At 35.2% G+C, this 23,755-nt stretch overlaps 1 protein-coding gene across 6 annotated transcripts in view; it reads left to right on the top strand.

Moving 5' to 3' along the window:
* Positions 1-23,755, top strand: part of LOC149067529 (uncharacterized) — a 224,141-nt gene that overhangs the window by 70,521 nt on the left and 129,865 nt on the right. For 5 of the 6 annotated variants that reach the window (XR_016195345.1, XM_089252640.1, XM_089252641.1 and 2 more), the window contains exons 2-4: positions 6,454-6,631; positions 13,226-13,351; positions 17,824-18,364. Coding sequence is in view for 5 of the 6 variants with exons in the window: in XM_089252640.1 (XP_089108766.1) it covers positions 6,454-6,631; positions 13,226-13,351; positions 17,824-18,364 (845 nt within the window). In the remaining variant the exon portion in view is untranslated. The remainder of the gene's footprint in view (positions 1-6,453; positions 6,632-13,225; positions 13,352-17,823; positions 18,365-23,755) is intronic. The other variant, XM_089252642.1, reaches the window with a different exon arrangement.

The following is a 23,755-nucleotide window of genomic DNA, read 5'->3' as shown; positions in this document are numbered from 1 at the left end:
CATAACCGAATTGCTTGTGGATTTGTACCACCCATCTCGGACCACGACGCATGAGTCGAGAACCCCTGAATTATGCTGTGAGAGATTCCATATTTTAATTTTGGAAATTTTTTAGATTAATTATGATTAATTATTATATAAAAATTTTATTAAAAAAGAAAAATAAAGTGTTTAAAAAAAATTTTACATGCAATAACTTTCGCATTTCATTTGAATTTGTTTTTGAATGAGAATCAGATTTTTCACTACTATGAAACTTATGAAATCTTTCTTCGAATATCTCTCGATCCTGACTTTTTGAAGAGATTTTGATTCGAGAGTTATCGATTATTTCCCCACTCCCGATAGTAAATATTTGAATGCTCTTCCAGGAGCAATAATGAAACTTTTTTCTTTTAAGTATTGTGCGAATAGTTCTTCGCAGTTTTTTTCATTATTGGACGAATCTCCAAAAATTATTTACCGATTCTACTAAAAGTTTACTTTTTTTTAAATAATTTGTTCGAATTTTTGATGAAATTTTAGAAAATTCTTCTTGTTTCGGGAGAAATGCCACAAAGCCTTTCCTACATTTATATATTTGTGAATAATAATAAAAATAATATATATTTTGTTGCGTTTTATGCCTACCTTTTATACTGCTTGAACTTAACGGTGTTTTTCTATACTGAACGAGATCTCAATCATCTGGTGAAATACAGTGAAACCTGCCTTAAACGGAATCAAAATATAGTCTGTTTCATGATTAGTGATTTTATTTGTACCTTTATAAAACGGAAATCTGTCTAAAATGAAATATTATTTCAGTCTATTGACTTTCCGTGACCGATTTCACATTGTATCTTCATTATCTCAAACAAAGCTTTTCAGCGTCTTTTTAATAGCTTCTTTGCAATATGACCGTAGTTGCCGTGAAATCACTTACATAGATTACAGGCGCAATACAACCTGACGTTCCGGTATTATAGCGACTTTTCAATATACAGTCAAACCTCGATAAGTCACGTGCTGCGGCCGACGAAAAACTTCGAATTATCATTAGTTCGACTTAATGGAAATTTTGATTTCGGGGAAGAAAGAAAAGGATTTTCTTATAATAACAGTAACATTTACGAATATCTTACTGTATTAGTAAAAAAATATCAAACTACATACTTACTACTATAAAAAATCGCTAGGATGAATTATTCTAATATCTAATTATTGAATCAGAATATTGAAAAACAAAACATATGGATGTATAACAAGTCTAACAAGTATAGACGTATATACACACAATATTTGTATAAATTAAACTTGCGAGTGAAAGGAAAAAAATTATTCCCAAAAAAATATTCAGAAATTTTTGATTGCCTTTAAATTTAATTACCATTTGAAGAGAGTCTTGCATGAATAATGTCCTTGTTTCTCCTAAGATCTCTGTTCGGAGCGATACCTTATTTCCCTACTTCGAGCTTTTTCTTGAGATAATTTGGATATATCCTTCCATTTCACCGATAACTTTTTCTCTCTTTTTTTCTTTTAAATCTAAAGCTTCCAACTTTCGCTTTAAAATATTTCAAAAACCTACTCACAATACAAATTTGTACTGGCGTTTGAGCACCGAATTCACTCGCAACTTGGCGAGATGTTGATTTGCTAGTATTGTACAAGTTCATTGTCATTGTTGCCTGTTTATGAAAAAAAACTGGGGTAGAAGAGGGTGATAAAGAAAGAGACGTTCCATGAATTGTGTACACCGCACCATTAATTCCTCACCAAGTGGATAGAAAAGTGGTTTTTTTCAATTTATGTAGCACTTAAAACTTTGAGTAAAGAAAAAATCGAGTAAGAGAACCAATTTTGGCTTGAACAGATATTCGAGTTAAAGGAATTCTACTTATTGTGCATTGACTAATTCATCATTAAATTTAATTTTGAAGAATAAATCGCTAAGTTTCACTTCGTTTTTTGAAAATAAAGAATCCATTAATGTAAAAATTTATTAAGTTATAAAGAAAAATTCTTTATATTTTATTTATTTTTGTAAATTGAAACTTCAATCACATTAACAAGACGCTATAGTATGTATATTTCACCTTCTATTTCGGAAGGTTAAAAAAATATACATATCCAACCAGACCAAGCTGTATATATATACTCACAAGTCAGGATTTTTTATTCTTCATTGTAACTAAGAATATCTAGTACTGAAGAATATAGACTTTCACGAGATTCCATTTTATTATTCATGGAATATTCAGCAGCAATGTTGAGCATGCCACGAGCCTTGAAGACTAACATTTTTCATCTTGAATAATGGATACATCGGGGAAGATTCTGGATTGTTTGAATAAAATCGGAGATTTTTTTCCTCCCCTTTTTGATAGTTAGGTAGGCTAGAAGGATAACTAGAAAATACTTCATGTATCTTACAAAAAGGCGAACTTTCATCAAAAACACCATTACATACAGAATTCCAATTTTTGCACCGACCCTGACTTTCTTATTTTGATCGTCTCGAAATCTGTTCGGTTTTTCTTTCATGTTCCGTCATTTATCGATGAAGGAGGAGATTTTGTGGAACCACGATGTCGGAGATACCATCGATCGCGTGTCTGTGTTTGTTCCACGAATTGTATTCACGAAAAACTATCTCTCTCCCACGACTTGTAGAAAGTTCTCACAGTTACTTACGTTCATTAGTTTTCCACCCTTTCATAAAAGATGTATGAATGCGTGTGTATGTGCGTAAAATTGGGGTTATGGCGTCTGTCGCCGCTATCCAATTTGCTCGAGGTCTTTCTTCGACTCCCTCTCTCTCATGTCCCGAACAAATCTATTTTTGACATAAACAGAAGCGTACAACAAAAGGATAGAGATAAACATCATTGTCCACATTCGATAATTAATGTGTCACAAATCACAATTGTTGTTGTTGAGGTACCTTTTACTTTGATTGGAAATTTCCGTTCCGATTTACGTAAGTTTGATAGGAATTCGCTTCGTTTAATGAAATTGCTCTCGGAAATGTGAAGGAAGCGGAAAATCGATCATGAAATGTTTTCCGATTTTTCGATCGGTTAGTTTTGGGATGAGTTCATCACCAAAGCAGATGTTGCCAGCATAATAACCTTCATCATTAGCATTTTTTAAAAAATACGTATAATGGATGGGCATATATGAAATAAATAAATAAAATAAATATGTACCTGTGTATATCAAGCTATTTTTATATCCCGAAAATTTCAAAATACGGGAAAGGAGGATAGGAGTACGTACCTAGTCAATTTTTGGCAGCAAAAACGAACGGAACTTGATAAGATAACGTCTCAAAAATTTCATGGAAGATAGTATGCTAACCAAAAGTGATTGCGGAAGAATTTAAAGTAGTAGCTTCATAAATAAATGAGTTATAAACTTTCTTTAAAAAAATTAAGAATGCGATTCCCCCCATCACGCCGGGTAAAAGTACGCAGGGTTTGTGGCTGAGAGTACACAATACATGATTTCAAAGTAGTCGTAAAATGAATGTTCTCGGAATTCTGTAACTAGGGCATTCCTCAGTGCCACCAAATCTTACATATTTCATACTGAACTCAATCCTCATCATGGGGCTGACCACATACCAATCATTCTCGTTATACGGCAAACTGATTGATAGATTTCTTTCGAAAAAGGTTTTCTTCTGTGATTTCAGGACCTTCTCAATGCAAAAAAATCACCCATTTTCTTCATATCATTTTATCATTTTTTTCCTGACGGCCTATGATTTTTTTCCTCGATTCTAGACTTCACTCGATTTTGAATGATAGAATTCACACATTCCAGTTGTGGGTGCACTCTTAGTGCAGCGCGTGTGTGTATTGCTTTTCTAAATCGCTCATAGATAGCAACACCCTAAGATAGAATTAAACTCTAGCTTCATCATACTGTTCGACAGTGAATTTAGTTCATAATAGTCAAGATTTCTCCGTAGAAAAACTACACAATTGATATGAACAAAATCACACTTTACGCCGAAAAAGTTGGGGACATCAAAAATGTTATTGATAATGACATTTTCTTAACCCTACAGCGCATACTGTTGCATATCTTCTGCAACCTGCCTAAAAATAAAATCATGCACTGTGTGTGTGAGGTCGAAATGATGTATTTGTGTATATATTTTTTTAAGTTGAAGTTTGCAACACAATTTTTGTTTTAGTTTTAATCACAAAGAAGGTGGTAATATATTTGGAAAGTAATAATAAGGGCACGCGGTAGCCCAGGTAGATAAAGGTACTCGCCTAAAGTACCAAAGGATGTTTAGAGGTGTCGCGAGTTCGATACCGGGTTCGTCCTTGTCGGAAAACGTTCCTGACACGGGTGCAACAGAATTGAGATAACCCCCATTAAGGGGTTATCGCACCAACTTCTCGATGAGAATAAAAAACAAGCCTGCCGTTCGGAATCAGCAATAAATTGTAGGTCCCGGTCTAAAATTAGCCCTCGTGTGCAGAAAATGACCGTGGTGCGGTCAAATGATCAAATGAAAGTAATAATACTTCCGAACATTCATTTCATATTTCAGTACGATTTGAAATACTTTTTTTTAGATATTTTTCCCGGCTTTCTATACGCTTCATTAATTATGTAAAAATTTATCAGCTAAAAATAATCAATAATAATGCATTGTTGGGTTAAGACAAAAACACGTTTTAACTTGGTCAAAGTTGCTTTTACTTGCGCTGCTGCAAACAGCAAACAATCACATGCGTATTGTTACTTACTTTTCTCCTATGCAGTTAGAGAACAATTTCATAATCATATTGAATAGTCACAAATTAAAAAGTAAATTACATCAAAAATAAAAATTAAATAAAAAATTACAATGATTTTCGTAGTTTGGACGTTATTGGGGTTTTCAGTTTAACTGAACTGATGATTAGAATAAATGAAACGTGCAATTTTTCCAGTAAACTACAGTGTGCTCTATAAATTGGTTTTTGAATTTTTTTCGCTTAATGTAGTTTTAGCTGTTCACAAATTTTGAAAATGAAATCATGTAAAAGTATCTCTCTGTGAAAATTATTCATGCTTTGGATACGATTATGGACTGAATTAAGACTATTATTTACTTCCATATCTCAGGGGTCTTTTGAAAGAAAATAAAAAATCGTTTCACACAGACATTGCAGTACAAAAATAAAATTCCCATTAAGCTCAAGGCCAAAGGGTCATATTACGATACTTATATTCACACAGTGGCATGTTAATGGAGGAAGGAGCAACGCTGCCCAGACAGCCTTTGTTATTGGAGAATTTAAATTGATACCGAGATATTAATTTTTAATTTTTTTTCAATAATTTTGACCATTCTCTCATTAAGTCTGAATATATTTTTAAAATATATTCTCAAATTATTTCCTTCAAAGATTCTTTTTTCACCAATTCATTTCATATTATTTCTTCACTGAGATTTTTTTCAGCATTTCGATGAATCGTGTGACTTGTAACCTTTTTGTTGGCGGACCACTGCAAAAAAAAAGCTTCGAGGGCTACATGTAGAATATGAGGCATGCATTCAACACCACCTGCTTTAAATTGTGTTAGATTAATAGGACACCTTATCAGCTGATCCATGCTTCTTTCTATGGCGTCATTGTGTTAATCGAGTGGGTCGTAAAATGTCCGAACACTAAACAAAAGAATAATCACAAAACGTATAACTTTACATATAATAAGATCATAAACGTTTATTTACAATTTAACCAAGATCAAAATATTATTGTCTTTTCCTAAATTACACAAAAGCAAAAATGATATATTTTTGTTCAACTATTAATTTATTCCATAACATCCAATATTAAAAAAAAAGATATCGGAGATTGAAATTCTTGATTACTTAAAACTTTTATAACAAAAATCGTGGAAAAAAATATACAAATACAAATACAACGCCACAACAGGCAAAATGCCCAACGAGGTGGCTGATAAAAAGATGCCCATAAAAATATGGTTGTCATATGTTTCAAAAATACAGCAACCCAATTAAAAATGCAATTAACACAAATTACAAACAATATATACACATGATAAAATATTATACAATGCCCATAAAGAATACTTATGGTTGTCTTAAGAATACTTATGGTTGTCTTATCTTCCAAACTTCCAAAAAAGCAGGGGCAGAAATGAAAAATTTCCATCTTAAATATCTAAAAATCTGCATGCAAAGGTTAAGAAAAGAAGTTCAGTATAGTTATAGAGAGTAAATTTTACTCGTTTTCTTCTAATTATTGTTTTATTCAGTGCCATTGGATATTCCTGATCGGCCATAGACACTTAACTGTACTGGTATTTAAGTTTCATAGCTGTAAAACTAATTTCCATTGGCAAGTTGCATCCATAATTTCTCTGAAAATTTAATAAAGACAATGAAGTGTTTGTGTATGATGGATTTTCTACATTTTTGTTTATTTATTTCTACAGAGCGAAAGAGGTCGTACCGGACGGCGTGGTTGGAGCTGTTGACATACAGCGACGGCCCCAGCTGCTCTGTCCTGCTTGTCGGGCAGTGGACTTGGCAGTCGAAGTGAACAAAATGTGCGGAGATTGCGGCATAAACTTTTGCCAGAAGTGCGGAACGTTTGTGCCTGGTGAAGGAAGGGTAAGTATGTCATGTCTGTGTCAAATTCAACTTCTCATCAAAATTATGACCCACATCAATCTTCTAGATGACACTATGAAAGCTTATTTCATGCCAGACTAGTTTGCTAAGCTTTTTCTTCTCGTGTTTTTCCGAGAAATTCAAGGTAGATGTGTGTGAGAGGAAAGTATAGGGAAGCTCACTGTGAAAACATTATTGTTGCTCCCGTGCTTTATTTCCCAGCTTTTTTGGGGGATTTTATATTGGCGCATCTGGACTTGAAGTGAAAATTCCACTGCTCTCTATGGTTTTTCTTAGTGCTTGTTCCGATTCCACAGTAAAATTTTGGTTTTGCCATTATATGGAAGAGCAGATCGACACCCACTGTGTGTTGAAAGTCAATCAGAAGTTTTTGTATTTTTTGTATATTTGCCTTATTTGTTGGTGACTTCTTAATATCACCATTATATGTTCAAGAAAATTAGTAACCGTAACCGCTGTTTATTGCATTGGCGGAATGCCAAACATTTCTAGCTAATGCTAAAATAAAAACGATTTCCCAAATTTCGCATCAATTCATTCATCACAGATCTTCAAAATATCAAATAAACTTTTTGACTATCCTGTATATGCAATAAGCACTCAAAAATTCAGTAATAAGAAATAAAATAAAATTCAGTAATAATAAACAGATATTTTCCCAACTTTATATGTCATTTCCGGAAATGTGATTTCAAATGTTCTCAGATGTACTAAAACATTCTAGAAAAAAAATAAGGAGAAATTTTCTCAAACTGATTAACGATCAATTTTTTTTTAGTATTATTATTAATATTCATCTCAGTTTCATCAATTTTTAATGTTATAGATGTCTACACGAGCTTATTAATCGAATTATATGAATATATTTCAGCGCTTTGTTGACTTGTCTTCAAAATGATACGAAGCTAAAAGAAACGGAGCATATATTAGATACTTAGAATTTTCATGATATTTCTAATTAGTCAAATCTCGATAAGTCGAATGTGCAGCAGCCGACAAACAACTTCGAGTTATCGTTAGTTCGACTTATCGGAAATTCTGATTTCAAAGTGGGAAAAAGAAAGATTTGTTAAAATAACAGTGCCATTTTTACGAATATCGTATTAGTAAAACATGTCAAACTACTGGAGATGAACAAATTCGAAAAGACAAGTTATTCTAATTTAATAATATATAATTACTGAATGCGAATATTGAAAAATAAACTAGATGTGCATACTGTACGCTATGGAAACTGACACGTACATGATACTCGTATAAATATAGCGAATTATAAATAAAGTGTACGCAAGATTATGTTCTGTCTACAAAAATGCAGTGATTTTTGATAGTCTCTCTATTTTGTGTTCTTTCGTAAGAAAGTTTCACTTTTTGAAAGCAGACAAATGAATCCGCTGAATAAATCTGCTGAATTCTATTGCTAAATGCTGTTGTCAAATTCTGAATTCCATATATATATATATATATATATATATATATTGCTATATGCTGTTTCTTAAACTTCTCTCATTCCCGAAAACTTCGATCTGGAAGAGGGAAGCTTTGAGTTAATGACAGACAGACAGACAGAATTTAATTTTTCTCGTCGCTTTGAGTATATCCCCGTATTAATCCTCCTATTAATTTTCAACATTATATGAACGAAAGCTGCAAAATTTGGGACTCCATTAGTTGTGACTTTGAGAAACATGTAATTTTCGATGACAATGCCAAATTTTCTACGGTTCAGAGAATATATCTACCTATAAATATCCCATTCAACAAGTTTCAGTTTCTCACCGAAATTGTCCATTTAATTGAATCTTTAATAGCCCATTTATCAAGTTAAATGAAGCCTTACAAAGTGTCTATAACTGGAATAACAGTCTTTTGAAAGTAGGAGAGACAGGGGATAGTTGGCGTAGTTCTGTTTATTTTTTCCCATTTCTTCCTGTAATATACGTACTTACAGCAAATGTGATTGATGCTACGATAGCGGTACTGTTTGGCTACAAATTATTGATGAAAATATCACTCAAAAGTGTATGCTCATTTCATAAAATTGTTCAAAACTCTGCCAACTTGGCACAGTTGGCAGTCGATTGGTCAACAAGCTAGCCTCTGACTATGCAGGTATGTGTTCCAAACCCAGTTCCGGCATGGATGTCTACTAACACTAACAAGTTCCCAGGAGGGATCATGCTGATCCCTTGGTAATACGTGAAGATTACAGAGGTAATACAGAAATTCAGAAAAAAAGTGAGGTGCATGTTAATCAATCAATATTTTGAAGAAAACGAATGTAAAAAGAAAAGTTACAAAAAACCGAAAAGAACAAGGAAGTCACCATTCACAGCTTTTTGTCCACCAAGAAAGTAGGTCGATCGTTCACTTGAACTGGTGGTAGATAGATAGAACCGCTCACAACCCCGGACTGATGCAAAGCACTTTACTTCCGTTACCTCAAAAGAGGCAGAGTTGTGTCGGAAAAGTTAGCAAAGATTTATAGTGGTGGCTCCCCTTGCCAGGTGGGTTGAATTGGCGGTTCATTTTCGCACAATTTTGATGCGGTTATACCAAATCGCGGTAAGTTGGTATGTATGACATGCTCTACGCCAACATGCCCCTCAGCTGGGATACCAACTTTCCCCAACATGGCTCTTTTCAAAAGAGGGCTGCCTCACTGTTCCACAAAAGTTTCAAGAAGCATTTCCGCACTTGAACACAAAACGTTATTGACCACCCTACCCATCATGACAGTTCAAAACGTCTCAACATATTGATGGGCTTCACGTAATAAAAAAAATTGAGTAAAAAAAGTACTATCCTGGCAGGAAATCAGGAAACTTCCTGTCCTTTCTGTCTTTGAGCTCCCATCACCCCCGAAACTACAATGGATGATGCGCCACCCTCGGGTAGTTTGACAGTGGCAATACTAGCACTCGTTTTCACTATTATACAAAATAGAAGCCGTATGCCAACTTGCCCCTTATATGGACTAGCTCCGGTCTTCCCTAATATCAGGATAGGTATGGAAAAAGTAGTTCTTGTAGCAGATTTATTGGACAGGGATAAAATTTAATTAGAAAGCTATCCGCTATCGTTAGTAAAACGTCTCACCAAGAGAAGACGCCGCGGCACCAGTAACTGCACCTTGAAACTTGAATGATGATCATATCACGATAATTGCCCGGCAGGAGAAAAAAGTGAGCGGAATTTTCTATAAAAGGGTTCTGTAATGACTACGCATGAAAGAAAGAAATCGCAGGGATTTAAATCTAGTGAATACGGTTGCCATAACATTTCCCGTGTGCTTGAAGCGGGGTAGTTAAGACCAATCACGCAATTATCGTAATATTCCTCTTGAGAATCGGAAAAGTCCGATGAGCTTTGCAACATTTTTCTGAGCGTCTCGCGATTCATCTCAGACATTCCAAAATATCTCAACCCCCCTTCCCAAACATTACACTAAAGCTAGATACAGCGCCATCTGTAAGATTTTTAATTACCAACGGGACAGCTCTGAATAAATTTAATGTGTCCCACAAATCTGTTTTCAGACTTTTACTTTTTTGACACCAGGCGTTTTCCTGATAATGTGTTCGAAGTCATCAGTCGATTTCTGGGCGCTCTATACACAGGGTGGGTCCGGAATTCGTTAAAACTTTGAAAACAAATTTAAAAAAGGACAAAAGAGATGATAAACAATTGTTATTTGCACGAATGGGATCTGAGAGATCTTATCTAAAAGTCAATATATAATAGATCGCACTGACATTCAACGTATTGATGATTTTTGTCACACTGCGGTCACTTTCTGCACACGAGGACTAATTAGACAGGACCTACAATTTATTTCCGGTTCCGAACGGCAGCCTTTTTATACTCATCGAGAGGTCGATGCCCTAATCCCTCGGTGTGGAACCGCCTACGGTAGTAATCGTTTTCTGTGGTCATGCCACCGTTTCTCTCGTACCCTTGCATCAGGAAAATTTCTGACGAGGGCGAACCGAGTATCGAACTCGTGACATCTCCAAACATCCTTTGGTACTTTAGGTGAATATCTTATCCATTTGAGCTACCGCGCCTATGCAACGTATTAAGCAGGATTGCACAAAGCAGGCTGTTGCCGTTTGAATGAAAAATACTACGCGCACCCATCAAATTCAATGACAGCATTCCACAAACCGGCTTCTAATATTGCATGCCAACAACACCTACCTGTGACTTTTAGATCTAATTTATGTTATTATTTAAAAAAATCCGATCTTCTGATCCCATTCCTGCAAACCACAACTTTTTCATCATTTGTTCCTTTTTTACGCAACTTTTAGTTTTATCGAAGTTTTGAGGCTTGTTGTACAGGGTGGGTATAAATGACACATTTTGAAAATTAATAAAATGCCAAACAAGTGAAATTAAAAAAAAAAAAAGAAGTGTGGTTATACGAAAGTGGTTGTCTCTTCCACAATCTATGTTACACCTCCACCAGACTAGAACGTGGTCCCTCCCCATTCTCTCCTCCAAGAGGACTTAATCAGTTGGATAGACCATGCCGGGAGAACTTTTCGGCGTCAGTCCGTCCAGGAAATTCCGCAAGCAACTACAGCACGACTCAAGGAACTAAATTAAGGTGGAAAATCTGAAAGAAAACTGTTAGAAACATGGAGATGCCGTATTCAAAGGCATGAAACATAACTTTGACAAAAAGCCGCCTACTATTAACAACAATGCAGTGGGAATCTAAAGAACATCACTGTCCATTGTAGGGTTGAAACAGAACATTGCGGTGGAAATCTTATAAGCTTCACTATTCTTATCACATATGCAATATAGAATATAGAATTAAAAAGCGATTAAGAATATAAAAATATAGAAATAATTGGTAATAGGAATTATACATAAATTATAAAAATTATTGTATATCATCATCCAGCTTATATATTTCCAATATAGCAGAAATCCTCAACATCACTGCACATTGAATATGATAAAAATGTGCATTATATAAAAATATTCTGTAATTAACAAAAATCAAATATTAAAATAAAGATATGCATGACACTGGAGATCATTGGGCTTCACCGTCCAATAAAACACATACAAAATTAGCAGCTGTAGTCATAGTTATAGTTGTTAGTGAAATTGTAGATGCATTATGCACGCAGAATACGAAAACTGACATTTGTGAAGTTCAAAAAATTTAATTGCATGATAAGCAATATTAACGAGAAAATTTCCACTATTTGTAACAATAAAGCGAGGATCTGAAGAACATAACTGTCCATTTTAGGATTGAAACAAAACATAACAGTGGAAATCCAATGAACTTCAATGTTCAAAAATATGTAAAAATAAAATGAATAAAAAACAATGCAGTTTAAATATAATAATGTAGTGGGAATCAAATGGAACTTCACTGTTCACAACTGCAAACAATGCATTACATAAAAGAAAAATATACGAAGAATTAAAAAAAATGTGCATTATATATAATGAAGATCGCTACACTTCACTCACCAAAAAACGCTTACAAAGTTAGAAGTGGAAATCTCGGAACGCATCATTGTTTATTGTTACAATCAATCTATGTTACAGGATACGTGGGTTGAAATCGAATGTCATTTAGATGTAGCCCGAGCTACAAAGAGTGCTCAAATTGAAATGAGTTTATTTTATGTAACGCGAATGGTAATAAATATTAATTATGCCTGTCTGTGTAGCATTTTATGTTACGTCGAGTTTTTCCTTGATATATTGCGCCATCTGTGAGTGAAATATTCATTTAATTTCAATTTGATCAAAAAAGAACTCTATGCCATAATACACATTTAAGTGCAAACCATAATTTTTTATGTCAGATGGTTGATTTATTATTAATTATTCAAAATGTGTCATTGACTTTTCGTGCATCCTGTATGAACATGACATTTTCTATACTCTTATATTTTTAAATATTTTCTAATTTTTATATAAATGCAACCCGTAAATACAACTGGTATCGGAATTACACAGCTCATTATGAAAGAAATAGTGTAATGTTGTTTTCTCTGGAAAAAAACCACCGAATTTCGATTTATCTTGAAAAACAAGAGACATACATCATTCATTAGCCTTACACAACTTAAATCTCGTCTTAATACACCTCCACCCTCTCAAATTGATGAAGGAATGAAAAATTGTTGCTTCCTACTACATACTGTATATATGACATCATCTACCGTAATAATTACGCGCGTATGCCTCGGGAAACAATTTTTTACTGCTTCCTCCATATACCTTTCATACGTACGGTCCTTGTATTCCAGAAAAATTAATGGTTTCTGAACTTCGGTTGCGTGTAAACAATAACCATTCATCATCCTCTGAAAGGAAAAAAGAGGACACGTGGAGGAAGAACCCTCCCCTTGTTGAATTCCGTGATGTCGTGGGATTTGGAAAATATTCTTCATGTGTGTCCCGTTTTCTTTCAGTTACAAGGAATCCAGTACAGTACTTACACGATTTACGTTGCCTATTATTTCTAATGTAGTATCCCTCCCTCCTTTTTTTTTTTGGTCTTTTGTCATGCCTAATGCTGCATCTTCCCAACAGAGGTCAGTCTGGGTTTGTAACGATTGCTCGGTGAAGAGGAAAGAACACAGCGCTGCCATGGCCACCACACAGCAACAGCAGGACTCCAGCAGCGGAGGTGTGACCTACACGATGGCCGGCCAGAAGGTATATTGCCCCCCTTAACGATTTAATACATTTCTGTCAGGACTGATAATGGAATAATAAAAAAACAAAGTGTGATTAAGGTCGCCCACTGTTTTTGCTTTTTTTATTCAGATAGATCACATGTAACAGGTAAGAATGCAAGTCAGAAGCCGTCAACATCACGAGCTGAACGTGTTTTCTTAAACACTCCGTGAAATTGCTGTTAGAAGGATTCTGAGACTATACAGCGCGTCCCAGAAGTCTACGCAAAAATTAGAGAGGTTATACTACAAGGCAAACATTGTCTTTTGATAAGCCCTAATATTTTAATTCTCTATAACCCCCCCTCCTCTTTGAAGTATAGTTCTGGGATACCCTGCATATGTAATAAATAGGACTAGGATTTTTATGACATAAAAACCGACAGAATGCTGCGGTTAATGCATTTGTACCGTAAAAACCTCAAAATATGCCGTAAAAGGTTAAAAATATGCCTTTAAAAATAGACGGACCATACTTCTTCGAGGAAATTACGGGAAATCGCCAATCATTGTCCAAAATGATGCCAAAGCCAGGCACACAAATAAAAATGGCAGCTATTGCTAATATAGTCGAAAAATCGCTAATCATTGCCGAAAATGATTCTAAAGATAAGTAAAATCAATTATTTGCTAATATGGTCGAAAAAGTGTCAATGTGGGAAATGAAGCTAGTGAACAGTGATCTTGGGAAAAAACTCCCTCTTCATTGTTCTGCTGAAATATACGAAATGATGCTAAAAAATATGTCTCAAATTCTGAAAATCATGAAAAATGCCTCAAAACTACAAAAAACATGCAAAAATACTTTAAACTTATTGAAAATCATGAAAAAATGCTCTATCGCACAAAAATATCGAATCACGCAAAATCATAAAAAAATATACAAAAACATAGAAATCCGAGCCATAGTAATAAATCATGCTTCAGGCTCTTATGAAACGGATCAATATGAAACACGTCATCTACACCAGATGTTCTTGAACGGTCATTTGTTAGGTAGCGATTGTCAAATTGCACATTTTGTAATGCAAGATGGCTTTGGGGGTAGTTAAAAACGACTTGATAAGCATTTTTTTTACCAGCCTATTTATTAGCACATACCGTTTTGCTGTTTCCGATTTTCAGAAACAAAAATGTATAGAAAATATGATATATAGGTAGTCCTTCAACCGTATTGTTTCCACCAACCCGTGGCTTTGTATTGTTACTGAAAGAGTAGATGATCCTTGAAGGAAGAAATTGTGCTTTTGTGATTATAATAGTTACTGCTGATTTTTTTTACATCAGTGCCACAAGTACAGTAAACTCTGGACTATCCGGCCAAATTTGGCGGAAGGGCGGACGAGATAACAGAAAAGCTAGGCCGGACTTCCATAAATGCTCACTTTCTACCTTCATCCATTTACCATCAAAAAACACCCCTTTTATACCAAAAACCAATTCTATTAAAAATATTTTCTGACCACTAAGGCAGTATTTGGTTATTGTTTTTTATGCACTGTGAACTGTACGTTTTAAAAATTGAATACATAAATAATGGTCGAAGAATAAAAATGTTGGACTAAGTTTTTAGGTTTAAAATAGATTATTTTATGTCTGTCTTCTTTGCAGGAAACATAAAAGCATGAACAATACACATACGGATACATGCCGCACTCGTTTAAAATAACAAAGTATTAATGTAATTACGTGGGTTTAAATTCTTACAAAATCATCTTATTTCACTCTTCATTGATAAATAATAACACAAATGTCAAAGGATAGACCTGAGATGAAAGTCAAAACTCACAGTTTTTAGTTTTTTTTAAATCCTTGATTTAGATAACTGAGGGATTCTCCCTTTTTTAGCTCTGTTCCTTGACACAATGTCCCTCCACTTACGTTCTGACCCACGCAAAAACCAGTCCGGTCTTTTTAGGTGTGGCAGCGCAAGAGATTTTAATGGTCGCTTTCGCGTAGCCACACTCCAAAACCGGTTTCTGTGCAGCTTCGAATCACGGAGAATTATTATTATTAATTGTTAACTAGGCCGAATAGTACGAAGAGCCGCATAGACGAGAGTCTGTTGTACTATATCTCTATTGCCTTTGATTACTGGTGCCACTGGTCCCCCAGTTTTTTTCAGACCTTGCACCAAATGCATTATCGTCTATTTATCTATATCTCTTTGGATAACTACCTTTGTGGGAAATCATTCATGAATGACACCAGACTTAACTAGTCATTCGCGGACTCTTTGTGTCATGTGTCGAAGACCTTCGATTTCTACCTCCTAGGAGTTGCGGAACTGTATGCGCGATGGCAAATGATGCCGATGGAGATGTTTTGAGGACCAATGGTTTGTGACATTCGTACATACCTATTTGTTCCGGACAATCAAAGATAGCAACAACTTCTTTGGTTACATAAAAACAGTGAATGTACATACACATCAAACATGGGTGAATTCCAACATCAAACATGGGTGAATTCCAACATCAAACATGGGTGAATTCCAACATCAAACATGGGTGAATTCCAACATCAAACATGGGTGAATTCCAACATCAAACATGGGTGAATTCCAACATCAAACATGGGTGAATTCCAACATCAAACATGGGTGAATTCCAACATCAAACATGGGTGAATTCCAACATCAAACATGGGTGAATTCCAACATCAAACATGGGTGAATTCCAACATCAAACATGGGTGAATTCCAACATCAAAAAATGTCAGAATGTTACCTTTTTCTTAACAAAAAGGATGGTATTAAGATTAATCATTGGTTGTTATTGTGTGTGCACGTCTTTTTCAAAAAATTAGAACACCCCCAGAAAGAGAGCAGTTCATGAAAATCTCAAGCTGAAAACCCCAAATCAAGGGTACGGTTGTAATTTGTATTTTAATTTAGAAGTTCTTGTGCAACGGTATCAAAACTTTTGCATAAAGTAGATTGAGTGTTTCTTAAAAGTGTCAAATTACCTTTCCCTCTTTGTTTCAAAAAATTAGAACGTCGAGAAAGCTGTTTCAAAAAACTAGAAGACGTGACTTAAAAGGCATTATTACATGAATATTTTCCCATAAATTTACATAAACTTGATCGAGTTCGTGTTTTATACCTCTTCTCGTTATACATTGTAAATCCAGACTCGTTCAATCTTCGCAAAATGTGTAGAAAAACGGGACATTTCTGCAAACTCAAAATTGCATGTGTTTGGTCAGACAGTAGGTATGAACAAACGCGTGCTGATATCGTACGAATGCATTCTACTGTGGCCATTTTTGGCCTTGATAATGAATTAGATGTATCAAGATATTGAATTGATAAGTCTCCAACACAGATCTGGATCGGACCTGAATCCTGAATCCTATCATCTCTCTCTTTTAGTGCTGACAGCGGCAGCTTTGCAATTGATTAGCTTTGTTTTTAGGACAACTGCACAAATTTTTGGTAGGATCAGCATCAGGTATAATAATCAGATATCGCGAAATCACCGAATTATCGATGATGTTTGATGGACATTGCCGAATTCTTGACCCAGTTTTCGTTTCCCACCTTCAAACGACGTCTTCAACTGCTGGAACCAAAAATATAGAGACAATGAATCAAAAGACTTCTCTGGATGGAGGTGTACGTTACGCTCTCTACCTTTTGATTCCAGAAGTTGAATACTTGTATGGAGATGGGAATTTCATTTGGCATGAAGGTTTTGGCCATGTCTAAGAAGCTATATCGATGCTGCAGGAATTCCTATGGCAAATAAAATTTCCTTCCCCATACAAGCCACAATTTTTTTTTTTTTTTTTTTTTTTTTAAATTCCAGGAGTAGAAGACTTCGTTTGAAGATGGAAAACGCATATTAGATCAAGAATTCGGCAATGTCCATCAAACATCATTGATACTTCGGTGGTTTCGTGATATCTGATTATTGTACAGATGATGCGATCCTACCAAGATAGTGAAGTCGTGCTGAAAAAAAAACTAATCAATTGCAAACCAGCTGCTATCGGCTCTAAAAGAGCGATGGTGAGATTCAGGGCTGAGATCTGTGCTGGATATTTATCAATTCAATGTCTTGATGCATGAAATTCATGTACGGGTTCGGTGAAGGCCAAAGATGGCCACAGTGCATGTATTACTCCGATATCAGTACGCGTTTCCTCATACCGTCCTAGCAAATTCACATGTAATTTTGCGTTTACAGAAATTTACTGTTTTCTACCCATATTGCGAAGATTGAACGATTCTGGGTTCACATGCATAACGAGGAAAGACATAAAACATGAATTCGATCAAGTTGATGAAAATTTGCATGAAAATATTCATGTAATAATTCGTTTCATTTGAGATGTTTTAATTTTCTGAAACAACTTTTTCAGGTTCTAATTTTTTGAAAAGGACGTGTAGCTACATGTTTGAAATTCATGCCGTTGAAATCATGAGTATGACAATGACGTTCGTTTCAGATGACGGATCCGAACAGGAGAGACGACCCTTCGAAGTCACGTGAGTACCACCTAGCTCAAGCATCATCATCATCAGTAGGTGACGTAGTTTCGATTCCTCTACCAGGAGGTCCTACACCCGATATGAATTTCTTTTACTCGAGCATGGCGGACGCCGGAGACGACATTGCGCAGTCGGTGCCGGACGACCTGTTGAACGGCAACGCCTTCGCAGACAGGTCATCGCACATACAGCGCATGCTCGAGGACGACGAGGAAGACGAGGACATCGAGGACTACGTCATCAAGGTCAACGTCGACGACGAGGAAGAGGAGGACGAGGACGAGGAGATGGACGAGGAGAAGATGCAGTCGGCCGCCACGACGGCCATCCTACAAGGCATGTCCTTCTATGACCGCAGTCCGGGCGAAGTCTACACTATACCCGAAGAGGAAGAGGAGATGGCGTCACCACACACGGCCGTCGTCTGGACTGTCACGTCGTCCGCCAACAACCGCGACTTGAATTCGGACACCGCGTCGTCCCTACTCAGATGGCGAGGTAACAGTCCCTCTATAACGGCAGTGGGACTACATTAATGTCACACTGCTTGGACCATCTTGATGGTGTTCTGTGGTGTCTCTCTCTGAGTCTCGGCACGCAAAAAAAAAAAAAAAAATCTATATATTAAATTAAATAAATTAAAAAAAAAGCCTCTCCTCTGTCTTCGGAACGAAACGCAAGCCCACCATTTGAATGTGACTGACACCACTCTATGATTCCCATCCCAGTTCGTTTCTGTTCGACGTTTTCCGCTCCCTTTTATTGATTTATTTTATTTATTTATTTCTGCTGTCATATTAAACCTTCTGTGGGAATTGCCGCTGTCATTGCCTTGGATGTAATTGGTGTTGTATTGCTTGTTTTTCTTTTCCACCCCCCTTGGAACGCTTCTTGAAAAGACACAAAAAAAAAAAATCGCATCTCTTCTTATCCTTTGATCCCAGAAAATCATCTCTTTTATTCTCTTTTAGTTGTTTCTTTTCAGTTTTGTTTCTTCATTTCTTGCTTTGTTTTTCTTTTTGTTTCCTCCTGATCACCTTTCAATGTCGGTGTCGATGCTTGAAAAGCTAGAATTAGTCTCATACAATTCAGGAACATTTTTCAGTGTGTTTATTTATTTATTTTTTTAGATGGATATATTTCACAATTATGTCTAAATTTCTGTCAATCCAAAAAACGAGAATATATTCCAGTATTAATTAAAATAAAATTCCTGGTAATCAAAAAAAATTTTTTTTGAAGAAGAAGAATGAGGTGACGGCAATAGGATCTAGTGAAATTTGATGACACTTCTGTGCAGCGTGTCCATGATTTTGCCTCTCTAGGCATTGATGCGAGTACTTAAATTTAGTGTGGCAGTGAGACGTAACAAAATCTATAAATTCACACATTCAATAAAAAATTTAGAAGATCCTATCCATATAATGGTATAAGGAGTATCTTTGGTGGTAATACGTCCAATTTTCTGTATTTTTTTCTCTTTAAAACAGATGGTGCGTATACCCTGTAGGAAGAGTGTACCCCGGAATTCTGCAGCTAAAATGAGAGGGGATAGTATGCGTCGAGACAAACAATTTTTGCATTAGAATTCAGGGTTAAACTCACTTACTCAAGAGATATATTCATTATTCCACTTCAGAAGTCGCCAAAATATGACAACATTTCTCACATCATAAGAAGGGAGAGAGAAATTTATTCCTTCCAATTAATTATGGATAGAGCTTGGATGTTTAAGCACTGAAAATGATCAAAATAGACACGCAAAAGGCACTAAAAATAGTCCAAATGAGCAGGCAAAAAAAACCAATAAAAATTCCTTAAATAGGCACTACAAAAAGTCATTTATAATTAAGAGAAAAAGGAAAAGTATCTAAAAGGATTGATATTTCGAGTCCGAAAATTGGCTGAAAAATTTACTGCACTCACTGAATCTACTGTTTCAGTTATTGTTCGTAATAATTGCATTATTAGCCAAGTTGATGTGAATACTTAACATTTGATTTTCTGACACGAAAAATATCGCCAGTTTAAATTAAAGAATAAATGTATCAAAACTAAAAGGTTTTCATATGAAATTATTTAAAAAAACATTTTCATAATGTCAAGCTATGTTTCTCAAAAATTTTTAAATATTGGGCTTTGTATTAAATTTGCAGCAATTTAAAAAAAAAAAAAGATCTCTCTCAAATTCTCTGGAGATGATTTCTACATATCTAAAATAACTCGATATGGTTCTTTGCAATATATTTATTTATGGTGTAAAAAATTAAAATCAAATTAATATGGGCTACAGTGCTATAGCCCTGCCAGATCCCACCCCCTCGCTGTTTGGACTTGTGTCAGCTCATCTACAATATTATGCATAATATTATGACATGTGAAGCATGCGGTTCCGGCTCACATTAAGAAAGAACAACATCGTGTTAATCGATATTTTACAGTATATGATTATTTTATAAGTTAGCACAACTTGAAAAAATAATTAATTATTTTGTAAATTATTGAGAAATTGATTTCTCGGATAAAAAAAAAACGATAGCAAATGAAAAAAAGTATGAACGAAATTCATATTAGTAAAATTAGAAAATGATATTTTAAATAAAAGATAGATGGCGCTAAAAACAAAACTCATTCATTTTAACACGCACAAGAGTGAAACTTGAACAGTCTTTCTTCGGCAGGAAAAACTCAAAAAAAGCATTAAAAAATATTGAACATAGGTAAAGAAAAAAGCATTTATGACATTTTACTCGAACCTCTGGGTTCAACCAACACCATCTATAGCAGATCCTAGTTTCCTAACCTCTTTTGTCCCATCGCCCCCTTCTTCAGAAATTTTTTTCTTCTAGGGGCTCCCAACACAATCTAACCCATACGATCCCATGTTGTATCCGTAGTTTCTACCGCCCCCCTGGAACATTCCATCTCTCTCCGGGGAGCGTTTACACCCACGTTGGGAATCATTGCTATAGATGCTGTTGGCTCAACGCATGGAGGAGAAAAAATCGTTGTTTTTTTTCTCTAGCAGTGTTATGTGTGTGTGTGTGGGGGAAACATTTTTCCTTCTTGCTGTCAGGGTTACTTGAGGATTATTTTCCTCCCTTTATTGGCGATAGTGACTGGAATTGCACAATAACATACTATAAAATTAAAAGTCATTTGTGACCTTAGGTTACATTGTAAGACTTATCTGTCTTGGAATGTCCTATGAACCCTCTCATTTTTAACTGTATAGTTCTGGGACAACCTGTACATGCTCGGATAAGTGACCCAATTCAGTTTAGGTGGGACTGTAAGTAGTTTGAGAAGAGATAGTGGTATCGTTTGCAAAATGTTTCAAGTTCATAATTTATATACTGTTAATTTGATTTCCCCAGTTCAATGAATGTAAAGTTTCATGCTGTTTCGATTACGATATTCTTAATTTGGTCGGATATAAAAGAGGGTCTGTTATGTAGGTTCGTTTGTATTAGGTTGAGGATTTTTAATTGTTCCTTTTTTGGTTATGTGTTTGCTGTAATTTTCCGCTCGTGTAGCAACATCTCAACGGAATTTTTTGTCGCTCACAAAAAAAAAACACATATCGGATCTACTCTTTCACAATTTATAATTATGTAATAATAACAATAATTTCCTTGTCCCGTGTGTGTGTTTTTTTTCCTAAGTCGTTTTAAAAAATATTTCAATTTGATATTCTCTACCCTCACTTCGGTATAAAATTAAAAAAAAATACATTTCTGCAATTGATATTTATATGAGACTCACTTCCAATTCAGATGGTAGATAGTAGCATTTCCACAACTTGAAACTCTGACACCATAAATAGGTCAGGGTTATACATATACACATGGTACTTTTCGCTATTCAACAATTCGTTAAAAATTTCTCGGAGGAACTTTTTTACCAGTTTCATTAATAGTTTATTAGTGTGAACTGCATAATACTCGTACTTACCACTTATCTTCGCTTACTGTATATCTAGGATGTCTCCTGGAAATTTAGGAATCTATAATCCCAATATAGGAACTCCCTCACATAACCACGGCGTCTTGTTTCTTGTGTTTTGAGGTTTTCATAAAAAAATTGAAGATCTTCGCGAATCAGCATCAGCCAACAGTTCATGACATAATGTTAATATGCATGCAATATATAAATTGCCCAATTTCAGCTCCAAACAAATGTAGTTATGCTGTGCATGCCCTCATGCATTCTGATAAACTTACAACTGCAATTCAAACTGGAGGTATAACGGGGTGTCACAAAACTCTACGATTGAGATGAGAGTGGTAATTGTACATGTCGGGAAACTTAATTTTTTAAATGGAACCCAGGGTCACGGTCCACTTATTCAGGGATACTAGTACCCTACTCCAGAAATCACCAAAATATAGCAACCTTACTTATATCATGACGAGAGATGGGGATATCCAAGTTTTTTTCCCTTCGAGAGAAAAAAGTTGCCAAGCAGATGTGTAATGCTCACTCGTATTCGTCCGCAATTTGGCTCATGTAAACGGTATATAAGTTAACGGAATGGTGTGGGAAAATTATTTCCCTCTTCTCCACAGGGTTACTTTGAGAATTTTTTCTCCGTTTTTTGGAGCCAGTGGCTTCAATTGCGTGTTAAAATGCGCTAAAAATAAAAGTCATTTGCGATTCCAAGTTCCATTGTAAAATATGCTTTTTCTCGACGTGTACTATCATCGCTGTCATTTTTGTCGGTAGAATTCTGGTAGAGTCGGACACCCTGTGTATTCGACTGATATATCCGACTGTTTTATAGAAGAATAACTCTAGATTTATTCTTCCGTTATAAGACTGAATTTATCTAGCAAATGTTTTGAAGATAGATGCCGTCATTGAGACAAAAAAAAGAGAAAAAAACAACTATATCGCTTAGAAGATATTGTCCCATTACGTTAAGACACACTGCAGAAATATCGACGATGAAAAAATCCGATCTCAATGGATAATGGCCGTTATAATGACGATCCGTATAAAAATTCTATCGTAAAAATAAATGCCTAGTTTACTCTAGTAATAGCAATTCTCTTTACGCTAAAGTAAAATAAAAAAATATAATAATATAAAATTTTAGAGAGAGAGAGAGAGAGAGAGTATTAAAGTCTGGAATGGTATATGAAATATTTTATGTTTATAAAGTAAAATGGGATATTGAAAAGTTTCCGTATCTTCTCTGATAAGACTTTTTGAAACATGTAATCAAAATTGCTGGATTTTTCTTTTCTGATGGTAGTACCGCATAAAATTGAAAATCCTATTCAATGAATGGAATTCATTTTGATTTTTATGTACATTACGTACATATTGAGTCGTATTTGTAATTTTATTGCTTTTAATGCATTCTGTGATTAAGAAACATCGAGAGTTGAAAACAAAGAGAGTTGTGCAATTAAGGTAAATAACTTGGCGACTTCAACCTATATGTTTTTTAAAGCTGCTGAACATGCACTTCGTAAACGTTCCTCTGGAGAATTTTGACGAATAAATACATGGTCGGAACTTATGGACTCAGTGTATGCGTGTCCCTAACGTATTTATTCTGCCAGAGTTATGCGTGTTTCGTATTTTAGTGATGCTGCTACCTGTCTCCCATATTTTCAAGTGAAAATGGCAGATGCCTGAATTCTCATGTAATGCAAGTGTCGTGTTGAAGGTCTGAATCTATTTGTACTTTGGAGCCATGATGCACCCAGACCACATCGCCTTACGGCGAGATTGGCTATTGCCCTTACGGACATGGGTACCTCTGGAACACATTTTATTCAATAAATATTCAATATATAAAAAGGAAAGAACGAAAATAAATAAATAAATCGTCAAAATTACGTAAGATGGCGATCGATCAAATATTAATACTTGTATAAT

The sequence above is a fragment of the Pholcus phalangioides genome, unplaced genomic scaffold, assembly GCF_987345545.1.
Source record: "Pholcus phalangioides strain wild (caught in Gottingen) unplaced genomic scaffold, Ppha-v1.0 ptg000030l_1, whole genome shotgun sequence".
Taxonomy (NCBI): domain Eukaryota; kingdom Metazoa; phylum Arthropoda; class Arachnida; order Araneae; family Pholcidae; genus Pholcus; species Pholcus phalangioides.
The sequence above is the reverse complement of the archived record's forward strand: the minus strand, read 5'-3'. Positions and strand labels throughout refer to the sequence as shown.